Source organism: Pleurodeles waltl, chromosome 8 (assembly GCF_031143425.1).
Source record: "Pleurodeles waltl isolate 20211129_DDA chromosome 8, aPleWal1.hap1.20221129, whole genome shotgun sequence".
Taxonomy (NCBI): domain Eukaryota; kingdom Metazoa; phylum Chordata; class Amphibia; order Caudata; family Salamandridae; genus Pleurodeles; species Pleurodeles waltl.
Genome location: NC_090447.1, coordinates 258,968,384 through 258,986,803, shown reverse-complemented (window position 1 = coordinate 258,986,803; position 18,420 = coordinate 258,968,384). Strand labels below are relative to the sequence as shown.

The following is an 18,420-nucleotide window of genomic DNA, read 5'->3' as shown; positions in this document are numbered from 1 at the left end:
CAGCCTTTTGTATGGACTCTATAGTGCGACATCTCAGGGGAGTCGTGGTCTCAGTCACACACAGGCAATAAAGGAGATGCAGAAGAGTTTTTAACAGGTTTATTAAAAAGACTGCAATCTATGTTAAAATATATGAGCTGCAATGATTAAGGAAATGAGCAATACAATAAGCAAAATTGTAAAGATGAAAGTCGTAAATACAAAGAACCCAACCATTTTGCAATGAACATGAAATGTAAAATGCCTAGCCTAGAGAATCTAATCCCTAACCTAACAAGAGCTAGGTGAGGTAAACCTAATCTGCCAGTACCATGTCTATGAGAAGCGACACCTAACCCGTGTTACCTTAGAATGAGGTCTAGGTGAGACTTTGTGGTGACATGAAGGCTGAATCTGCATCATGGCAACGTGCAGCATAGATGGAGGTGATAGCATCTGGTAGGAATCCCTCTGATAACCTTGTCTGTGTGAGATGTATTTATGCAGATCATGTAGGACTCCCAACACAGGTATGTTCCCAAACAATACATAAGGGAGCAGGCTTGTAGCAGCAATTATGTAAACAATTCCCTCAAAAAGTATGTTATGTTCCTGTCACACGTAAGTGGGAAAGGGACATGATGTGAATATCTACATATATCACTTGACTTTGACGATGATAGTGACGCCATCACAGAGGGGCACTGATATCATAAAATCAAAACATCTCTCTAATTATAAACATGGCAGCCATTTGAAAATAAATAATAACATAAATAGACTAAAACAGAGCAAACTAAGTAGGTTAAAAGTCACTAGGTGATGGGGCAAAGGCCTACAGGCCAGAAGGCTAAGTTAAACCCCTGAGACCCATTAAAACTAAACAAGAACCACTACAAGGTAGGAAAGGAAGCAACCCTGGTACATTCATGTCCAGATTGCTACTGGTTCTGAGATGTTGCCATTGACCCTCACTTGTGTGACTGGGTCTGAATTATGTAGATCTACCCACCCCAGTACCTCCTCACCTATGTCCATCTGTTATAACATTGCAAACGTGAACTCTGGATGCTAGCGGTGTAGTAGGGCAAGCATAATATGAAGGGTGTGTGATGTGCTTCTCCCTGAGATGAATACTGCTTGTTCGGGTAGCACTAGATCTGACAGGAAGGGAAGGAGTTTAGCCAGGATTTTGTTATCCACGTTTATAGGAATGGCCTACAGGGCTCACAGTGGAATGGAGGCTTGCCTGGTTTTAGCAATGCTATCAGAAAATGAGGAGCAAGGATATCAACAAATCCTTTGTAGAGGTTGATTGTTAAATTGTTACTTCTAAGTAGTTTACCTCCAGGCATAGCTAAGGCAGACTTTTTTATTGGGAGCAATTGAAATGGATTGTGTTACTGGGGCTCTGACTGCATCTTCTAGCCAGGCCAGTGTAACGCAGCTTGCTCTGAAATACAGGCACCTCTGATGACCACTTTAAATGCCTCACAGATAGGACCTGTGCTGGGTACTGACCCAATATTTAGCCCGGAGTACTCTAGAATGGATCACTTGTCCTCCTTTAAATACTTGCTCTAGAAGTGCTTTGAATTCAATCAAATTTGTTGGCATTCATTTGAGCCTGCAAAATTACAGAGAAAAGTAGAGGGAAGACGTCTGATAAGGAGAAAGGAAACAGATACATCACATTAGGCATGAAAAAGACATCCCAAGTAATCAACCATTACTCAATTTTCAGGTACATAACTTGAAAAGAAAACTAAAAAGCAATGGCCTTAGTGCTGTACTACGATTCCGTTGGTGGTATAGGAGAGTTAGCCCAGAGTGTCCAATTAATTATGACATAGAGTTGGAGGCTGAGGATCACTGCCTTGGCACTGTGTCTGAATGGCTTTCTCTTGCATCTAATATGGTGTCAAAATCTCCTCTCCATATAAGCATATTTGGGCACAGATAAAGAATGCAGTATTACAATGTAGAAAAAACCGTAGTAATCAAGAGAAGGTCAACATAGCCCTACTACAGTTCCCTATACCATAAGATACAGACCATAATTATCTGAATTAGTAGATAGAAGGTGAAATGCAATTGTCTTTACGTATTAAAATAGTTACTCTTGGTGAGTGGCAAGTATATGATGCAAAGTAGTTATGAGGTCCCTATATTTTGCAAGACGTGATTATGTCTGTTTGGTAAAGTGTGCTTCCTGATTAATACAGAGTAGATCTGTTCAGATAGGCTAACATGCACCTATTTTGATGAGAATCATTTGACCCAGAAACTTCAATATAAGTAATTTAATCTCAATATACATCCAGAGTTTCCCCTATCCACAATACCCTCTGCCACAGTTGCCTCAGTCTTGAGGGTGCCAAACTATGCCCAGAGTGTACCACTAAGTACGTAAGCAACCTATAACTTTGTTAAACTAAACAAAATGACCTTTCCCTACCCACATCAACAGCCCCAACTGTCAGTGAATCATCCACTCCTATCACAATCAATGACTGCAAATAAAGAAATCCAGGTAAGTCCACACTCTTAAAGACCAAAATATCCCTACTATGGCACTTACAGCAAGAGGCTGCCTTAGACAGCCATTTTATCCTTTACCAAAATGGCCAATGGTCCTTGCATTGAAGGAATGTAGCTCCTCCCTCCAGCTGATGTCTAGGTTTCCTCTGTCTGTCAAGTATTGTAGTGGGGAGAGGACAGTAGGAGCAACATATATCAAGGTATGAAAGTTAACCTCAATCAAGCCCTATCACAAGAGCAAGTAGCATCTGTTAAAACTGTTCTATCATGAAGTGTAAAATATGCACAGTTTACAGTGGACAATAATGCTTAGGACAGATAAGGCCACGGGCCATCTGTTTTCACAGACAGCAGGTATGTATACCTCTACCTAAGGCTTTAATCATCCTTCTGACAGGAAGGTAGTGCAATTAACCGCAGCCAAGCTTTACTAACAGTGTAGGCATTAAATCATTTATTATCCAGCATATATTGTGAACAGTTACCTAGAAGACACTGGTATTCTTTACATATAGGGTCATGATCCAGCAAAAGTCAGAGACAGCAGTGAGCATGTACCACTCCACCCAATCCAAGATCATCGCTTTCATAGATAAGTAAGGATATACTGTATAGTATTGCGATACTGGCTTGCTCCCAGTATGGACGGTCATGATGTACTGGTGTACTAATTCAATGTCAACTTAACCTGAAGATGGCTCTCCATTTCCTCTATTTCCTGAATTAGCAGGAGAAGCCTCCTCCTCTCGTCCTGATGCTGAGCAAAGGCCATTGCAGCTTATGGGTCATTAAGGTTTCCGCGCCGTCTGCTCCAATGAGCCTTCAACCTCAATTGGTGTAGCACGCATGGCATAATGATTGTTCAAATGCCCAGTTTCTTTCTGGCAGTCATTAATGCCCACCTAACTTTCTATATAACTATGGTGAATTCTGATTACATGAACAAGGGTACACTGTTGTATATTAGGTCACATGTTTATCTTGACAATCTCAGCATAGTGCATATATTTAAGAAGGTGGATCGTGATCAGGTGGAAAGGGGCTCAGAGGACAGGCAGGAGCAAAGAATCAGCGATCTATCTTTGCTACAGCCAGTTACAGCTTGGTTCCAGTGGAACAGCGAGCCTGGGACCCACATCTGGGCACACTCGGCGCACTTAGGGCAGTAAATGCAAAAACAACAATTTGATGGATGGAATGCTTGAATTAATCTCAGCCACTGGTGATTGCTCAGGGCCGATCCATTGTTTTTTTGCCAACCATACCACCTCAGTTTGGACCCAGCAATATGCAAATCAGTCTTGACCCTTCTCCTCACAGAAACAGTCCAGCTCCAACTGATAGCCAGGTCCTCCCTGAACCGAAACACAAGCAACCTAGGAAGGACTGGTTTCACCCTAGTTATGGCTCTTCTACCAGGTTCCAGCTGCACAGTGAGGCCAGGACCCACGTCTAGGCATACCCAGTGCACTTAGGGCTGAAAAGGCAAAAACAACAAGGTGATGGATACATTGTCATTACTCAAAAATATAGTTCTCTTTGCCATTCTGGGGTCTGGACTCTAGCACGTCGGGACATCAGACTCACTCTTCAGTGAAGATGTGCTAAAATGTCAATGTCTCTCTTTCACAAATGAGATTCTACTACACTTGTGTTTGCTGACATGAAATCTACCAGAACTCTAATTATGGTGATATCCCACTGGAGAGGTGGATGGTAAATTCGACATTTTTGGGAATATTTTCCATTTTACTGTCCTCATTTGGCCCTCTGACTTCTTAACCTCATTCCTTTATATTTTCAATTACATTTCATCCAAATGTAATATTTCATAGCATCATTCAAGGATGGCTGCAGTAGAAACCCCCAAACTGCAGAGCTTAATTCGGCACCAGATGCTGTGAATTTGCTGACACAGCCCTAGTTTTGCACTATTTTAGAACTCTGGAAAACTAATATCTATAATTTTGCTGAGACAGAAAGTGTGCCTCCTTTAAGTGGCTAAGTTTTACTTTATCCATTTCCTCTTTTTATTGATGACTAGCCATTTCATTCTATTTTGGCACTTGACACGCTGTTGATCATGCTGTTGCTACATGAAAGGTGTCACTGCAGATCTCATTGCTATTACTCAACCAGACTTGCATGCATCTGCTTTAATGAGGCATATGTGCACAATCGGTTTAGGCGAGTATCCTCGACGTGAGTCGTGTTGTTCAAAATAGATGAGTATTTAAATTGCTCCTAGCACCACGGGGAACCGAGTGAACAACCTAGCTTCAAACTGTACCTTGCACAGCTATGTTCAACTTCAAAAAGAATAGTGCCAGAATAGGGAAAACGACTGTTACAAGCACCGGCAAAAAAACACTGGATTTGCTATTTTATAAGTGAAATAGATTTTTCTTTGATTGCATAGTTTGTGGTTGCGTGGATGGGTGAATGGGTGAATGTGCTTATGAGTCAATGGCTGCATAGATGAGCCAGTGCACAGGGGAATGAACCACTGCCTAAATGTAAGGATAAGTGAACAAGTCCACAGATGAGTACAAGGTGAGTGAGTTCAGAAATAGATGAATGATTGAATAAGTAAGTGCCTTGATCAATGCCTGGATGAGTTTGTGAGTACATGGATGGACTGATGAGTGAGTGCAATGATGTGTGCAGCTAGGTAACACCAATATTAAAGGGTACGGCCTCAAACAGAAGTAGCACAAGTCTCGTAAAATGTCATGATTCACTAATGTTATGCCAGTCTGTGGCAACAATGTAAACAATATATATGAAGAATTGCCAACATTATGCCAGTGCAAATTCCTGTATAGCAAGAGGGCCACATAGTGTCACGAATGACCACTATTATGCCAGTGCAAGGATTATAACGGCGTGGGCACTAAAGCCCCAGGATGTAGTCTTTGAGGTAATCTGAGCATGTGCAAAGGAATACACACATGGAATGGTGTGCTGTAGGTGGTGTTCCATGCATCATTTGGAGCCAGTACTTCTAATGGTGGAGAGTTGGTGCTCCCTGAGGCATTACGGCAATAAACCTACTACCTTAGTGTTTCATCTTTACAAATTGTGGATCAGTTTATAACCTCATTACAGTCTCCATATGTTAAGAATTACCATTACCACTGCTAAGCATTTTCAGATTTGCCCCATCTCTCCGTGATCCTGAATGAATGTTCAGATTTGCACCATCATGCATTAAACCTAACTGGAATTTTAGATCAGTCCATTATTACTAGTCATTAATGCACGTTACCTTTGCCCATCACCAAGAATACTAAGTTCATGTTCTGATTACGCCTACACTCAGCAATCTTGAGTGTTAGATCCGGTATACATTGCATTTTAGAGACTTGGCTGGCGGGACACAACCCAAACTCACAATTAGATTTTCTCCATGGCTCATTAATCATTTGTGCATGTTGAGATTTTCACCAGTAATTCACAAATGTTGACGGGTTCTACTTGCAAACATATTAAATAACAAGCACAACTGTTAATATTACAGTAAGCAATTTGCATGTGTGAGAGACAGCGGCCAGATGTACAAAACCGTTTTCTAAAAATCACAGGGTTCGCAGCTGGGAAACGTGATTGAGCATGTGCTAAACATCGTTTGTGATTGAGAAAAGCCTTTCCTTATCACATAACGGGGTTAGGCAGCTCGTTCAGAATATCAGTTAGGAAGGGGATGAAAGGCACATCCCCTCCTCACTGGAATTTCGAATGCTATGCAATGCATCAACCCCTATTGCAATGCCAAATCACTGTCAATTTACTAATAACAAGGAGATTTAGCTGATTTGCAAAAAGGAAGACTATTCTCCCTGGACAGTTCTCCTTTAAGGATAGGAAAGACCTTAGGATGAATAGTCAGTCGCCCTTTGGTCCACTGCCTACTCCCCCAACGGTTTCCCAAGTGGGAAACCTCTTTAAACCAGCCCCCGCTCCTTTAAAGAGCATAAGCTTTTTAAAACATGTAGGACAACAGTGCCTTAATATTTTCACACTTGAAGTACAAGGTGATTGTGGGTCATTGTTCCTAATGTAATACAACATACATTTCTGAAAATGCTATGAAAGCAAAATTCGTGCCTTGTATCTGGTGTAGCTGGGCTAAAATTGTTACCTTCCTCAGAGCCTGCATCAACAGGAGAATGTGTAGATACAATTTCCCACCCAACAGTAAAGAGGCAATTTTCCCATTCCAGTCCATTGCGACAAAAAATGGCACTTCTTGATGGTGGAATTTGGAAATATGTGTATTTCCGATCCCTGTTTATTGCCGATGCTTGGCTGTAAAACTTTGAATAGATGTTTGAGTTTGTGGCTCACATGTGATTTACTTGGGTGGAAATCTCAAAGGGCCAAGAATAAACAATGATAGCTTACTCCAATCCTGTTGGCTTAGAGGTGCATTTGAAGTAAATTCACGTGCATGGATTCCAAAACGAACTGCAGTACTCCTGGCAATCTGTGACAAGAGTACCACAGGTAGAACCGTTTATGCAAATGGTAAAGTAACGAGTGTGCACTTCCTCATAGGGATATGGAATACAATAGTGAATTTGCACTTTGAAATTGAAGCATTTTTTGTGATATGATCCTTCGTGCTTCCCCTTAGAGTGGCCCGTGGTATACACCGCCATACATTTTACCAGTACTCCCTTACCATTGTATGATTATTCCTTTACTCCTACCTTTGGCAGGTGTAAATCTGTATGTATATATAGGTCCAGAAATTAGCTGCAAGTGGGGAGAATAGATTTACTGTTCTAGCCTGTCATGAAAACAGGGAAGATTATTAAATGTTTAATACCAAACAATCACCTTGATGTGGGGAGGAAACGTTAAAAAAGTGCTGCAATATGGGTTAGGACGATGGGATCCAAATGATAATTAGCTCAGTGCACCCCAGTGCTCTTTTTCAAGGGTTTTATCCCAAAAAGGATAAAGGCAGGCCTTGACTCTATTTCAGTTTTTAATAAAGAACACTCATGTCATAGTGAAAGTTCCGTAAAAATATACAGGGGCTGATTTTGTTGTACCCTACCCACCAAACTTAAGGACTACTTGCCTGATTTAGAGGTTGGCGAACCTTAATTATGTCGACAACTGAACCTTTTCCAGCTCTGTTGCCCATGTACTCCTCTGACAGCCCATTCAGGGGTCCGGTTCATGTTACTTTTTTCATTAACAAACACCTGCTTTGGGAGTTTGTTTTTGAAAAATGTAAACCTTTCTAAAGGTTTGATGGACGGTGATCATGTTTGATGGAGGTGTCCGTCAAAGTTGACACTGACAAGAACCGCTTGCCAATGTTAAGAATCATCTGTGGGACCAATGGATGGCAAATCCAGTGCTTAATTTGTGCTGGTGGGGGCCGGCACTTAATTTTCCCCATCAGGCATTTACTGCGAGCAAAAGATGGACGAAGAGAAGGACGGAAACGTGTTACAAAGGGAGAAAGCAGAAAGCTGCAAGAGTTAGCTGAGGAGGCAGAGAGTGGCTGCAAATGTATTAAATGGCTTAAGAATTACACTACCTCAGTATTCCGTGCTCACACATTTTATTGGAAAGCCAAGGGTTTCAAAGGAGAGTTTTGAGCACCGGCACGTTTTTATTGACAAATTAAGCACTGGGCATATCTGTCATACAGCCTTCCGCCAAAGTCTAAATCAGGCCCCTAGTCTGAAAGCAGTACTACTGCTTTCAAAGCATAATAGTAAGTAAACTGTGCTTACAATATCTGTTCTATTCTCCATGTCAGTCAAAAGACAGTTGTATCTGTGAATACATTTGCTGACCTGAAGATGGATTCGTTCCAAGAATTCTTGAAGAGTTTTAGGTCTAGGTCTTCTACTTCTTTTGCGGACCAGTGTCTTCTTTGGTGCAGTTTCCTCTTCCGAGATAATATCTACATATATGAATTTGAAATTTCCCACTTTGTTGTTTAACATGCCAGTCCACATGCCCATGGGGGTTTTGCTGATAATATCTATGACATCTCCTTTCTGGGGAAATAAGTTGAATAATGGTTAAAAAAAACACATTTTTCTTGAAACAATGGTTAGCATATATGCCTGTGAAATAATACGTAATTAGATTGTGTTATAGCAAAATACATTCAAATGGACCTATACCGCATAAATACTTTATTTTAGACATATACAACATGCGGGGCATATCATTTATGTAAGTTTTTATGAGAAACTGCACCCTATGTTATATTGCTGTGCATGCATAATTTCATAAAAACACAAGTGATTGTGATTGAGAGGAGGCTGAAGGAGCATAACCTGGCTGTGACATTATGCTTCCTAAAACTTGAAGAAGAATGGGTGGTGTTTTTTCTTTATGTAACGTGTAACACAAACTGTTAAACGTGATGCAGTGAAATATATTAGTAAAAGTGAACAATGAGAAAATGATATTTATATAAGCTACATTTATACTCATTTGCAAGAATGTCAATGTTATAGTCTGTCCAAAATGTTATTCTGTATAATCATTTTATATTCAATAAGTTAGCCATTTGAAATATATTTGAACTAAAGTATATTCGTGTTCATTTTAGTTGGTTAGAGTGAAGGCCACATTCTTTTTGCATGTTCTAATCTTCAACGTGAAAGCTTGTTTTTCCAAAGCTGCAGGTGCTAAGATTAACAAGGAGCTTGCTGTGTACAAAAGATAAGGAGGTCTACTTGAGATTCCTGAAATGAGGGTGTATCAAGGACAGGAGTTTGAAGGCTTTGGAAGAGTGAACTTGAAATAAAACCAAGGCTTTGCAAAGAAGCTATTGAGTGTGCTTCAGTGAAAAAGATATCGCTGATTTGAGAACTCCAGTAATAAAAACTCAAATTAGAGAACTGATTAGGCGATGGAATGAATTAGATAAGTGGGAGACCAAATGGGCGAAAAAGAAAGAGGTGAAGAAACCTTCGGGGGAACCACCACCCATTGGAGCAGAGGGATGAGTTACAATCTTCCAATTTAGAGAAGTTACTAGGGGAGGCTATGTTTATGTGCCATGGAGTCTAAGTGATCTTGCACCCTTTACCAATGATTTCCCAAAAATGCGAGAGAAACCAGTGGAGTGGTATTGACAGTTTGAAAGGTTTGTGAAAATTTCACTGGTATTGTGGATTGATTTTAATACATTGTTTGACATTGTCATTCTGAGTGACTTCTGGACAGAGTGCAAAATAGCTATTCAATGGCCTGATTCAGAACCGACTAGGAATGTAATGACTAACGGTCCTTCACCGTTGGTGATGAAGAAATATCAAGTGATCATGACATTCCTGAAAGGGAAGGTGCCTCCTCAGGATATTGGGTCAAGATTGATAGAACGACTCAAGAACCAAAGGAGTCGATCAATGCTTACTATGAAAAGATTTTACAAGCATTCAAACAGTATAGTGGTATAGAGACTTTAGAGGCAAAGGATATGGGACATTTTGTGTTGAGGTGTGTGACAGGGTTGAGGCTAGAGATAAGTCTTATAATTCAGCAGCATTTAATCTGTTGGCAAAATAAGTCAATTGAAGAGATTTTGTGAAATATGTTAAATATTGCTATAATAAAATAGAAATGAAGCAGAAAAAGTTAAAAGAAAAACTGATGCTTTCCCAAATTAAAGCTGCTCTAAGAATTAGCCAGATGCCCGTGACTGTGGACAATACTGATGCAATGCAAAGTGTATATCAACAGCCACAGAATCTAACACAAGGTAGAGGTCAAGGAGTACAGATAGATCCTAGTAGAGGAATGGATGTAAATAGTCTAAAAAGGTCAACTCCGTTTCACCTCAGAAATAAGCTGGGACACTGGAAGCAAGAGTCCATGATACAGCAGGGAATTCTGAAGGAGTGCATCGGAAGTCCTTGTAACTCTCCCATCATTGGTCTTCAGAAATCAAGTGATAAATACTGAATTGTGCAGGACCTTAGCAAAATATTCAATATTGTTGTCCGTTGTTGCCCCGTGGTATCGAATCCAGCCTCAACTGTCATTCATTTGTGTCAAGCCCTCTATTCAATACCGTTGCATGAGGATAGTCACATTCCAGCTCAGAAACAAGGTTTTTGCATGGTGCCGAATTCCACAGAGGTATACTGAGTCACCATTGATTTTCATCCAGATCTTAAAGAAAAATTTGAAATCCCTGGTCATGCCATGCAATTTGGTCCTGAGTCAGTATATAAATAACATCATGGTGGTATTGAATACTCAAGAAGCTTGTAAACAGGATACAAATGCATTAGTGAACCACCTGGCTGAGAATGGACATAAAGTATCCCCAGGAAAGTTACAAAATTGTCAGAAACAAGTCCAGTACCTTTGATTCCACATTGAGAAAGGAGTGAGAAAGGTATCACAAGAGAGAATTTCATCAATACTGAAAAAGAGTCCAACAACTACACAGAGTAATGTCAGGATGTTTTTGGGAATGGTGGGCTACTCTCAACAGTGGATACCCAACCTTTCCTTTGTGGCTATACCTTTACAGAGGCTGACACACAAGGATGTGTCTGATCTGGTACCCAGGGACAACAACTGTCTTGTCAAATTTCTAGAGCTGAGAGAATGTTTCAATCATGTCCTGGCTCTAGGGATGCCCAATTATAACAAATATTTTGCACTTTTCTGCAGTGAGAGGGGCTGTGCTCTCTCAGTGCTGACTTAAACTCATGGGAATGCTAAGAGACCTGTGGCATATTTTTCTGCTACATTAAATCTTGTTGGTTCTGCATTGCATGAATGTTTAAAATCAGTAGCTGCGATTAGCACTAGCATAGAGAGGTGCAAAAACATTGTTATGGGACATCCATTAACTGTGCACATCCCTCACTCAGTAGAGCTTTTATTGACTAGAACGAGGATGCAGCACATGGCAAGTAGCCGATTTATCAAGTATGAGCAGATTATATTGGCCGCAGAAAATGTGACAATCAAACATTGCAGGATTTTGAATCCTGCTTCCCTACTGCCAGTAGTGGATCAGGGAACTACTGAAGATTGTGAAGGGGCCCACGATTGTCTTGACATACAAGATGAACCATTACCTGAATCTGATTATGCACTTTATGTTGATGGTTCATGCTTGAGAGACAATGGCAGAAGTTTCAGAGAAGCTTATGCTGTTTGTACGTTGTCTGGAGTTGTCGAAGCTCCTTGACTTAAAAGAATATTTCCTGGCCAAGAAGCAGAAATGATTGATGCAGCACTGCCGTGCTGATCATGACTTGCATTCCTCCATCCTGTTCATTTCAGCGTAGGGAGTTGCTTTGTCGCAATGGTGACGGATATCCCGTCTGCTGAAAACTAAATACCATAGGAAAGAATGGTATTTTGATTTTAGTGGATGGGATATTTTTCACAGCTGTGATGAAGTAACCTCTCTGCCAAAATCGAAATCAAGCCCACAGTTTTTTGTTTAATTTAATACATGTTATTTACAGTATTGAATTTAGGTGTTCGTACTTTTAGTGTAACTGTTATTAATTTCTTGCACAATGGTAAAAAATTAAAAAATATAACATTTATTATTTTGTTATTTAATTAATAATTTGAAATTTTGTAGCAGGTAGTTGGAATTGTAGAAGAATAGGGTAGGAAGTAATTTAATCATATATGATCAATTATTGTTAATAATCTAATTCATAATACTTGTTTTTTATTGTTATTGTTGTATTTGAAATTAAATATTTAATTGATTAATAATTATTTAAATTGCTTAATTTTCTACTAGTTATTTTATGTATTTAAGTTTAATTTGTTATTTTAAATATACATTTACATTTCTAAATTGTGTTCACTTATCCTTATCCTACTAGCATTTTGTTGGAGAATATGGTGGGGAGTTTTCCTAATAATTGGATATTAAATCTAATTAAGTTTTAATCATTCATTAATTTGTGATCAATTATTAATTATTTAAATCATTTTGGCCCGTATTTATACTTTTTGACGCTAAACTGCGCTAACGCAGTTTAGCGGCAAAAAATTTTGCGCCGGCTAACGCCATTCTGAAGCGCCATGCGGGCGCCGTATTTATTGAATGGCGTTAGCCGGCGCAAGCAGACCGGCGCTGCCTGGAAAAAAACCACGTACACCAGGCAGCGCCGGCGTTGGGAAAAATGGCGCTAGGGCGTCTTAAAAATGGTGCAAGTCAGGTTGACGCAAAAAATCGCCTCCACCCGCCATTTACATGACTCCTGTCTTAGTAAAGACAGGAGTCATGCCCCCTTGCCCAATGGCCATGCCCAGGGGACTTATGTCCCCTGGGCATGGTCATTGGGCATTGAGGCATGTAGGGGGGCACAAATCAGGCCCCCCTATGCCAAAAAAAAAAAAATATATATATACTTACCTGAACTTACCTGAATGTCCCTGGGGTGGGTCCCTCCATCCTTGGGTGTCCTCCTGGGGTGGGCAAGGGTGGCAGGGGGGGTCCCTGGGGGCATGGGAGGGCAGCTGTGGGCTCATTTTGAGCCCACAGGTCCCTTAACGCCTGCCCTGACCCAGGCGCTAAAATCCGGCGCAAATGCGGGGTTTTTTACCCCGCCCACTCCCGGGCGTCATTTTTGCCCGGGAGTATAAATACGACGCATTTGCGGCGCAGTCATTTTTTTAGACGGGAACGCCTACCTTGCATCTCATTAACGCAAGGAAGGCGTTCACGCAAAAAAATGACGCTCTTTCCTCATACTTTGGCGCTAGACGCGTCTAACGCCAAAGTATAAATATGGCGTTAGTTTTGCGCCAAATTTGCGTCGAAAAAAACGACGCTAATTCGGCGCAAACGGAGTATAAATATGCCCCTTTATTTTTTAATTGTTGAATTATTTTTTATTTTTAAAGTTTTACAGTATATATATATATATATATATATATATATATATATATATATATATATATACATATTTATTTTTTAAATCTGTTATTATTTTTCAATTGAAAAATTACAAACCAACATAGAGATTCAACACAGTGCAGTTACAGCAGTGCAAGATGTCACCAACATATAATGATGCCCAAAGGGCGCACACAGCATTGCTTCGTCAGTGAAGACATAACCACATCCCTAATCCCGTCCCCAATCCCAAAAACCCATCCCTCATCCTAATGAGACCAGACATTAGATAGCATACTCAAGTTGAGATAGATCAACTTCACATTCGGTCATCACGAGTGCAAAGAGGGAGAGTATGGATCCCCAACCCCGCTGCCCCATTGCTACTCACAGAACCTACGTCCTCCTCATCAGTGAACCGCTCCAACCGTGCACCCCAAGCAGCCGCATCCGTGAGTGCCCTCTCATCGCTGCGTGTTATGCGCATATGTTGCTCCTCCACCGCCTCCCACTCCAGCAGATCCCGCAGCCAGGCAGAAGTCGAAGGGGTCCGCACGCTCATCCAACCAATCGCTACTCTACGCTTGGCCAATACTAACGCTAACTGTACCATCCTTTAGACAACCCCTCTACCCCGCAGCCTACACACCATGCCCAGGAGACAAGACAACAGAGTGGCCTCCAACTCAAGCTCAGTAGCCTCGGCAATCGCCGCCATCACCTCCTGCCAGATTACATGAACAGCACTACAGGACCAAGCCATATGCAGAAAAGAAGCACCAAGCTCACCACATCGAGGACAACAGCCCACTCAACCTGGGTCTATCTTATTTAGTTTACTGGGAGTGATATATGTTCTGTGCACAAAGTTGAAATGCAAAAGTTTAAACCTGTGATTACAGGAAACCGTTCGGACCAATGATAAGGCCGCATGCCAATCAGCGTCTTCAATGGGCAGCCCCAAATCAATTACCCATGCCTTAAGTCCCACGCTAATCACACCCGATTGATCCGCCTGTAGTGCCTTATAGAACTGAGCGATCAGGCGCGCATCCTCGCCTCAATGAAGAAGACCATTCAAAACCGAGGAGGCCTTAGGGGCCATCGGGAAAGTGTCTCAGATTTTGCGGGTCACACTCTCAAGTTTTGCATATTGCAGTAACTGGCCAGAGCCCAACTCAAACAAATCCTGAGCATCAGGAAATGAAAGAAATTCACCATCAGGGTACAGATCTCTGACCACCACACAACCACCCAAATGCCAGGCCTCCATCAACATTGTCATTGCCACATCTCAAAATGGAGACAGATCCTATATCCTTAATTCCCTATCAAAGGGAGCCCGTCAGAGCACCTGTTTAACCACCTGTTCCCAGATCCCAGCAGTAGTCCTCACAAGATAAGGCACAGCGGGATCAGATCTGCCCCATACAGGAGAATGTGCGCCAGAGACCACCCATCACACATACCAGCATACAACCTCTTTTCCCAATTATCAACCTCTGACATCCATTTCTCTGCACACTGCAGTTGCGCTGCATAATAATAATATCTGATGTTGGGGATTGGCAGTCCCCCCCCAGGTCACGCTGCAGGACAGACAGAGCCACCCTACTTCGCCTGCCTGCCCATACTAGGGAAATCAACAGGCTATCCAAGTGTCAAAAAAGCCAAGCAGGCAGCAGGTACAAGGAGTTCTGAACAAGATAAAGGTACTGGTGCAAAAACACCATCTTTGCCACTGTGGCCCGATCCATAACGGAGAGAGGCAACTTATTCCAGAAAGTAACTGAGTACTCCAGGCCCGCTACCACCCGCTCATTATTGGTTTTATTGTACATATCCACAGAGTTAGCGACCCAGATACCCAGGTGCCGAAAACACTCAACTTCCCAGCGCAGCCCCACCCCAAGGGAGCCCCCATTGCACCATCTCCTCAGGAAGCCAAATCGCCAAAGGCTCCACAGCCATGGCAAACAGGAGAGGTGAGAGTGGGCACCCCTGTTGTGTACCCCTACCGATCTCCCAGACGGTCAATGTCTCTCCCCCAACACGCACACGGGCTGTGGGGGCAATGCACAATAGCCGGAGCCAAAGCCCATGCCCCACAACACCTCCAATAAATATTCCCACTCCAATGTGTCAAACGATTTTTCCAAGTCGAGAGACACCAGCGCCAATTCCGACTCCATTCCCTTAGTTTCAGGCAGAACATGCGCCAATTGATGCAGATTAAAGGACGTATTACGACCCGCCATGAACCCACATTGGTCTTCGTGCACCAGGCCCGAATCACTCCTCTGAGCCAAGTGGCCAAAATCTTACAGAGTATCTTGAGATCGCTGTTCAACATGGTTAGCGGTCGATACAAAGAGGTATCCTCAGCATCCCCCCCCCTCGGCTTGAGCAACAAACACACTATACCTTGGCGCATGGTGTCCGGTAACTTACCATGCCCCGTGCCTCCTCAAAACCTCTAGTAGTCTCTCCCTAAGTGTGGAGGAAAAAGCCTGATACAGCTCCACAGGAAAACCATCACTACCAGAGGATTTGGATTTTGCCATTGCTGTCACTGTCCCTCCCACCCCCTCTACAGTGATCAGGAGTTCAAGCGTGTCCCTACTCTCTGGGTCAAGCCTCGGCAAATGCAACTGCCACAGAAACGGCTCCGCACCCCCTTCCGATGGCACAGTGCCAGCCCTAGATACCCTTTGAAAGTGGGACGCCAATTTCTGCAGAATGTCCCTACGCCCCGTGAGGAGTACACCCTCGGTATTCCTTACACCCAGTATTGGTGGAGCCTCCACCTCCTGTTTCAGAATCCACGCTAGGAGTTTGCCTGATTTCTCACCTTCTCGATGCAATCGCTGCCTATACCCTCTCAAAGTTGTTCTGCTTAGTGTGTCCCAACATGCATTCACCTCCTTGTGCAACCTGAGCTCTTCCCACTTAGCTTAGCTCGATTCGGGCAACCACCGCTGTACCTCCCCCAATGTCACCTCCATGGCCCTAAGATCCTGCTCCAACTGTTTGCTCACCCCTCCCACCATGCTTATGCACTCTCCCCGAATGACTGTCTTCATAGCCTCCCATTCCAAGCCACGAGATGCAGTTGTGTTCCAATTTAAGTCCAGATACTGTTTTATGGCAGCTCCTACTTGTTCCCGACATCCCTGATCAGTCATCAAGTCCTAAGGCATACGCCAACCTCGAGCCGCACATAGGGCTGTCTCTCTCCACTACAACTGGAGCCTAACTGGTGCGTAATCTGACGAGAACCGACCCAGATGAGTAACATCCAGGACCTGCGAGCTGTTGAGGCCACCCAATAGAAACCTGTCCAGTCGAGAATAAGTATCATGTGCTCTAGAATGACAAGTATATTCCTTACTGTCAGGGTGCAGTTCCCTCCAACCGTCCCAGAGACCCAAGTGCACCATCACATCTCTAAGAGATTGTACCATTAGTGGTTTGGTGCCCAACTTTGGCGGGTGGTGATCCAACTCCCCATTTATCACACAATTATAGTCTCCCGCCCAGACCAAGGGCTTATCCCTGCTGTCCCCCAAGATCTCAGGTATTCTTGAGTAGAAGGAGGAATCATCCGTGTTGGGAGCATATATATTAAGGATCACAATGGGTAGACTATCCAACATGCCCTCCACCATCCGCCTCACTGCTCATATGGGTAAAGGGAACCTCGGGGGCCACCCACACAGATACTCCCCGTGCCTAGGAAGAAAAGGAGGGCGGAAACATCTGTCCCCACCACTTCTTAGCCAATTTAAGCGCTTCCTCATCCATCATGTGAGTCTCCTGGAGAAAAGCAATATGAACCTTGTGCCTACGAAGGAACAAATGCACCCTATAGCATTTTGTATAACCTTTCAAGCTCCGGACATTCCAAGTCAGCATAACAATAAGACGACCCATGGCAGTAGAAAATGATGCCCCCACCCAGAGGACACAACCCACTGTGCGCTACCCCCCATGACGAAACTGAGAAGGACAGCCTGCACATGCTGCTCCAATACCCACACTGTTGAATAAACTGTAAACATGAACATAAACATACCTCCCCACCACCCTCATCCCTCCCCGGAAATACAGTAAAACAACCAAAACAGACCATACTGTAAGTTCAGTCCGTAAATGCTGCCAGGACCGCAGCCTAAACCCCACCGTACCACGACAAATGGCCTACCAACCACGACTGTGGAATGACCACTCCCCCCCGGCATCAGATCACGAAATACCCAGAACCCCCCTGAACCTGAGAACCAAAGCACCAATAGCACCCTGGAGGGCCAGCCTCCGCCCAGTCCCGCATCACCTTTTCATTACCGACAACAAACAGCACACAGCATAAACAACAGTCAGGTCATCTCGGCATCCCCACCCGCCTCCAAGTTCTGCTCCAAATCTGTGCCCCCATCCGAGGCAGCAGGCACCACCACCATCGTTCCATCTCACTGTATCTCAACCCTGTGGCAAGACTCAGCCAGCTGCCCAGAACCATTTGATCTCCAGTCCGGGCTTTCCGAGCCAGAGGCCCGTCGGGCGATGCCTCCAGACCCCTCCGGTCTACCGGGGGCCACCTTGCCTAGTGCTCAGCGCGTGCTGGCTGCATCTCCACTCACCTCCAATCTCGCTGCGGGAGAGCGAACAGGGGTAGTATACTGTTCCATAGTGTTGTCCTGTGAAGCATCCGTCTGTTTGTGATGCCCCATGCTGCTCCACACAAGGCCCAAATGCAACTGCCCACCTCCCGCAGAACCATGACAACGAAGCACCACAAAAACAGTATTCGCAGCACTCCACTCCTTGAAAGTTCAGTGTCCAGAGCAGGAAGATCAAACGGCCGCTAGTCCATTCGGCAGTTGCGAGGCAAACAGGTAACACTCACCAACAAGGTCAGTATAGGGACCATAGCACAGCGGAAGACATGGAAAGTGAAGAAACAGAGAAGCCAAAACACTTCTGCTAGGATGTCCAGGAATACCTCCAGGAGCGTTCACCGTGACGCTTGC

The 18,420-nt window shown here is 43.3% G+C and overlaps 1 protein-coding gene across 3 annotated transcripts in view; it reads right to left on the bottom strand.

Moving 5' to 3' along the window:
* The window catches only part of SAMSN1 (SAM domain, SH3 domain and nuclear localization signals 1), a 571,601-nt gene that overhangs the window by 60,293 nt on the left and 492,888 nt on the right, over positions 1–18,420 (bottom strand). For all 3 annotated transcript variants that reach the window (XM_069204115.1, XM_069204116.1, XM_069204117.1), the window contains one exon: positions 8,340–8,546. In XM_069204115.1, coding sequence (XP_069060216.1) covers positions 8,340–8,546 — 207 coding nt within the window. The remainder of the gene's footprint in view (positions 1–8,339; positions 8,547–18,420) is intronic.